At 38.8% G+C, this 3,710-nt stretch overlaps 1 protein-coding gene across 1 annotated transcript in view; it reads left to right on the top strand.

The window, feature by feature from the left end:
• Positions 1-3,584, top strand: part of YBX1 (Y-box binding protein 1) — a 24,330-nt gene extending 20,746 nt beyond the window's left edge. The window contains exons 6-7 of the mRNA XM_014454649.2: positions 2,458-2,726; positions 3,506-3,584. Of these exons, the coding sequence (XP_014310135.1) occupies positions 2,458-2,692 (235 nt within the window). The 3' untranslated portion in view covers positions 2,693-2,726; positions 3,506-3,584. The remainder of the gene's footprint in view (positions 1-2,457; positions 2,727-3,505) is intronic.
• Positions 3,585-3,710: the final 126 nt, after the last annotated feature.

The raw sequence follows: 3,710 nt of genomic DNA, 5'->3' as shown, positions 1-3,710 counted from the left end.
TGAAAGAAATTCTGAGATGAGTATGGCAGTAGCTTTGCTGAAAAGAAGACAAATGATGTGGCCAATGAGGAAAATATGTTATAAAGGATTTTTGCTTATGAGAAATCAGCATATTTGTAGACTGAAAAATGCAGTAGAAGAGGACAGTTATTTATAGTGGGCCCACCAGCATGGTTGTGTTTTTTGAACCATTTTGAACAACAGGCTCAGACTGGGCAGAGAGTTTGATTTGTCCAGCATTTGTTTATCCAAATGAAGATACTAGGGTTGGGATTGGTTATAATGATTAATGGTGGGCTTTGTATTGGATAAAGGAAAGAAAAAGATTCAGGAAGAGTTAGGAACATGGGTGATCAGATCATGTATAGGTCCTAGTGGAAATAAAGTATGGGAGAACAAGGGATAAAATAGGAAATGATTGGAGAGTGGAAGGCTTGAAATTAAGAAGACCCAAGTAGAAATGGGCGGTTAAGAGTGAGTAAAAGCCCATGCTTTTGGGGTTTGTCATAACTAATGGAAGGATAGTAAATGGAATGTACCTAACATGACATTTGAAGCCTTGGGGTTTTAGAAAGAAATGAGAATGGATTTAGAAGTCAAGGTGGTAGGATGGGGCAGCCACCATTTAAAGGGCGCAGGGGAGAAAGCCACGGCAATTTTGCTAAAGACAGTGAGTTCTGAAGAAAAAGTGGGTATTTTTGCTTGTTCATCTGAATTTCAGCAACATGTAAAAATTTAGGAAACAGCCCTAACTGGTTTGGCTCAGTGGATAGAGCATCAGCCTGTGGACTCAAGGGTCCCAGGTTCGAGTCTGGTCAAGGGCATGTACCTTGGTTACAGGCACATCCCCAGTAGGGAGTGTGCTGGAGGCAGCTGATCCATGTTTCTCTCTCATCGATGTTTCTAACTCTCTATCCCTCTCCCTTCCTCTCTGTAAAAAAATCAATAAAAAATATATATTAAAAAAAAATGTTTAGGAAACAAAAAAGAAAAAGTGTGGGGCTCTAGCTGGTTTAGCTCAGTGGATAGAGCATCGTTCTACGAACCAAAGGGTCCCAGGTTCTAGTCCAGTCAAGGGCACATACCTGGGTTGCAGGCTCCTCCTTGGCCTGGGGCACGTGCAGGAGGCATCCAATTGATGTGTTTCCCTCACATCAGTATTTCTGTCTTTCCCTCTCTTTTCCACACTCTAAAAATCAATGGAAGGATTAAAAAATTAGGTAAGGATTAAAATAAAAAAATAAAAAGTGTGGGGAAAGAGTTTCAGAAGGTTCAGTGGTTGGAAGAAGTAGATGGGAGATTGGGGGATTTACAGGTGAAAAATGGACTGTAGACATCTAAATGGGAATTAGAGTCCATGATTATCAGAACATATAAAAAGACATGATTCCAATCTTGGGGTTCCTTAGACTTTAGGGGGTGCTCTGAGTATCGATGCCAAGTATTGAGGAGGGGCCAAGAAAACATCACTGTTGTCAATGTTTATAATCACCAGCAAAATAAATCATAGTGTCTTGTCTTGAACTATGTCTTGTCCTGATATTGTTTGTGGTGCTGATATCTTTAATTTTAGGCCATTGAAGATAATTGCTGCAATGTAGCACTTGAACTTTTTTTTTTTTAAGTGTGTTGCTCGGTGTGTGTTTTTAACATATTCACCAAGTTGTGCAACCATTACCAGTATCTTAATTCCAGGCGTTTTTCATCACCTTCCAATAACACCTTCTTCATTCCCCTCTACCCTAACCCCTGGCTCACACTAATCCACTTTCTGTCTCTGGATTTGTCTATTTTGGACATTTCATATAAATGGAATTATGTAATTTGGCCTTTTTTTTTTTTTTTTTAACATGGCTTTCACTTATCCTATTTTTAAGGTTCATCCATGTCATAGCATTCCTTTTTATGGCCAGATTACATTCCATTATTTTGTTCATTGATCAGTTGATAGACACTGGTTGCCCCCCCCCCTTTTTTTAGCTTAATTTTTTCACATCCTCACCAGCCCTGATTATTTTTCTACCTTTTGATTATGACCATCCTAGTGAGTATGAAGAGGGCATCTTTTCTTTAAATTTTATTTCCTGCCTTTTAAGCCAGTGTTCATCTATAAAGGTTAAGTAGCACTTGTTCCCAAACTTGGTTACTATAAAGCCTATTTAAAAATGTTATAAAATGACATAGCAAGTGTTAGTCATTTTATGGTTAATTTTATAAGAGTATGCTATTGGTAAATGATCGCTTGTCCAAAATCCAGTTTTAAAGACTCATCTTCCAATTTTCACTTCCAAGATCTTGTACCAAGTCATCACTCAGTTTGGGAAATAAAATTTGCTCTTTTATTTTTGTTAAATTGCTTGCAGACCACTTGATAAACAGAAAGAACCTGATAATGGTGTTAACACCAGTGGGTGGTTAAAGAAATCAGGTTTCATCATTGCACAATGTTCATTCCAGGGGCCCTCCTCGCCAAAGACAGCCTAGAGAGGACGGCAATGAAGAAGATAAGGAAAATCAAGGAGATGAGACCCAAGGTCAGCAGCCACCTCAACGTCGGTACCGCCGCAACTTCAACTACCGACGCAGACGCCCAGAAAACCCTAAACCACAAGATGGCAAAGAGACAAAAGCAGCCGATCCACCAGCTGAGAATTCGTCCGCTCCCGAGGCTGAGCAGGGCGGGGCTGAGTAAAAAATGCCGGCTTACCATCTTTACCATCATCCGGGTAATTTACCCTAAATGGCCTCTAGCCTCTGAGCAGTCATGAGTTCATTTATGCTAGAGAAAAACCCATTTCAGTTTACATCTTGAATAATTAGGGCTTTTTCAAACTTTTCTGAATGTATTCTGTGAATTCACCAGTTGAGAAAGTTTTGAAAACCTTGCCCTAAGAAGTATGTTCATTACCTTGTGTTGCATTTTCAAAAAGAAATGGGATAACTACTAAAATTAATAACCTAGATAATGATGGCCAATATAGTCTCTTTGGAGAAAGTGGTAACCTTGACATACTATTAATTTCAAAAGTACAGTATTCTTTTTTACTTGATACCGGGGGGCTTGTCATCTCTGTTTGGCTCTGGGATTAACTTTTTTTAAAAAAATATGTTTTTATTGATTTGAGAGAGAGGGGGAAAGAACCATCACTGATGAGACAGAAACACTGATCTGCTGCCTCCTGCACACCCCCTTTGTGTATGGGATGATGTTCATCACACTGGCCTAGCTGGAATTCGCATTCTTAGCCAGTGATGCTTTTTGGTTTCCCTCTATGCTATTTTTTTGGGTGGCAAAGGTCATCCTGAAACCTGCAAGTAACCATGTTGTCGCAGCAATGTCCACCCCTGTTGTGAATCGCTGTCTTAGAATAAACCAGTTTGATTTATGTGGACTGTTCCAGGTCACATCCCTACTTAGTTGATGTGACCTGGAGCATTTGGTATATTGAAATAACATTGCAGTGAATTTTACAAGATAATCTCTATTATTTTTTTTCTTTTACAGTTTAGTCATCCAACAAGAAGAAATATGAAATTCCAGCAATAAGAAATGAACAAAAGATTGGAGCTGAAGACCTTAAGTGCTTGCTTTTTGCCCGTTGACCAGATAACTAGAACTATCTGCATTATCTATGCAGCATTTTATTATTTTTATCTAAAGATGTCTCTTTTTGTATGACAACGTGTTATAAGAAAAAAAAAAAAAAAGC

The sequence above is a fragment of the Myotis lucifugus genome, unplaced genomic scaffold (assembly GCF_000147115.1).
Source record: "Myotis lucifugus unplaced genomic scaffold, Myoluc2.0 scaffold_37, whole genome shotgun sequence".
Lineage (NCBI taxonomy): Eukaryota > Metazoa > Chordata > Mammalia > Chiroptera > Vespertilionidae > Myotis > Myotis lucifugus.
The sequence above is the reverse complement of the archived record's forward strand: the minus strand, read 5'-3'. Positions and strand labels throughout refer to the sequence as shown.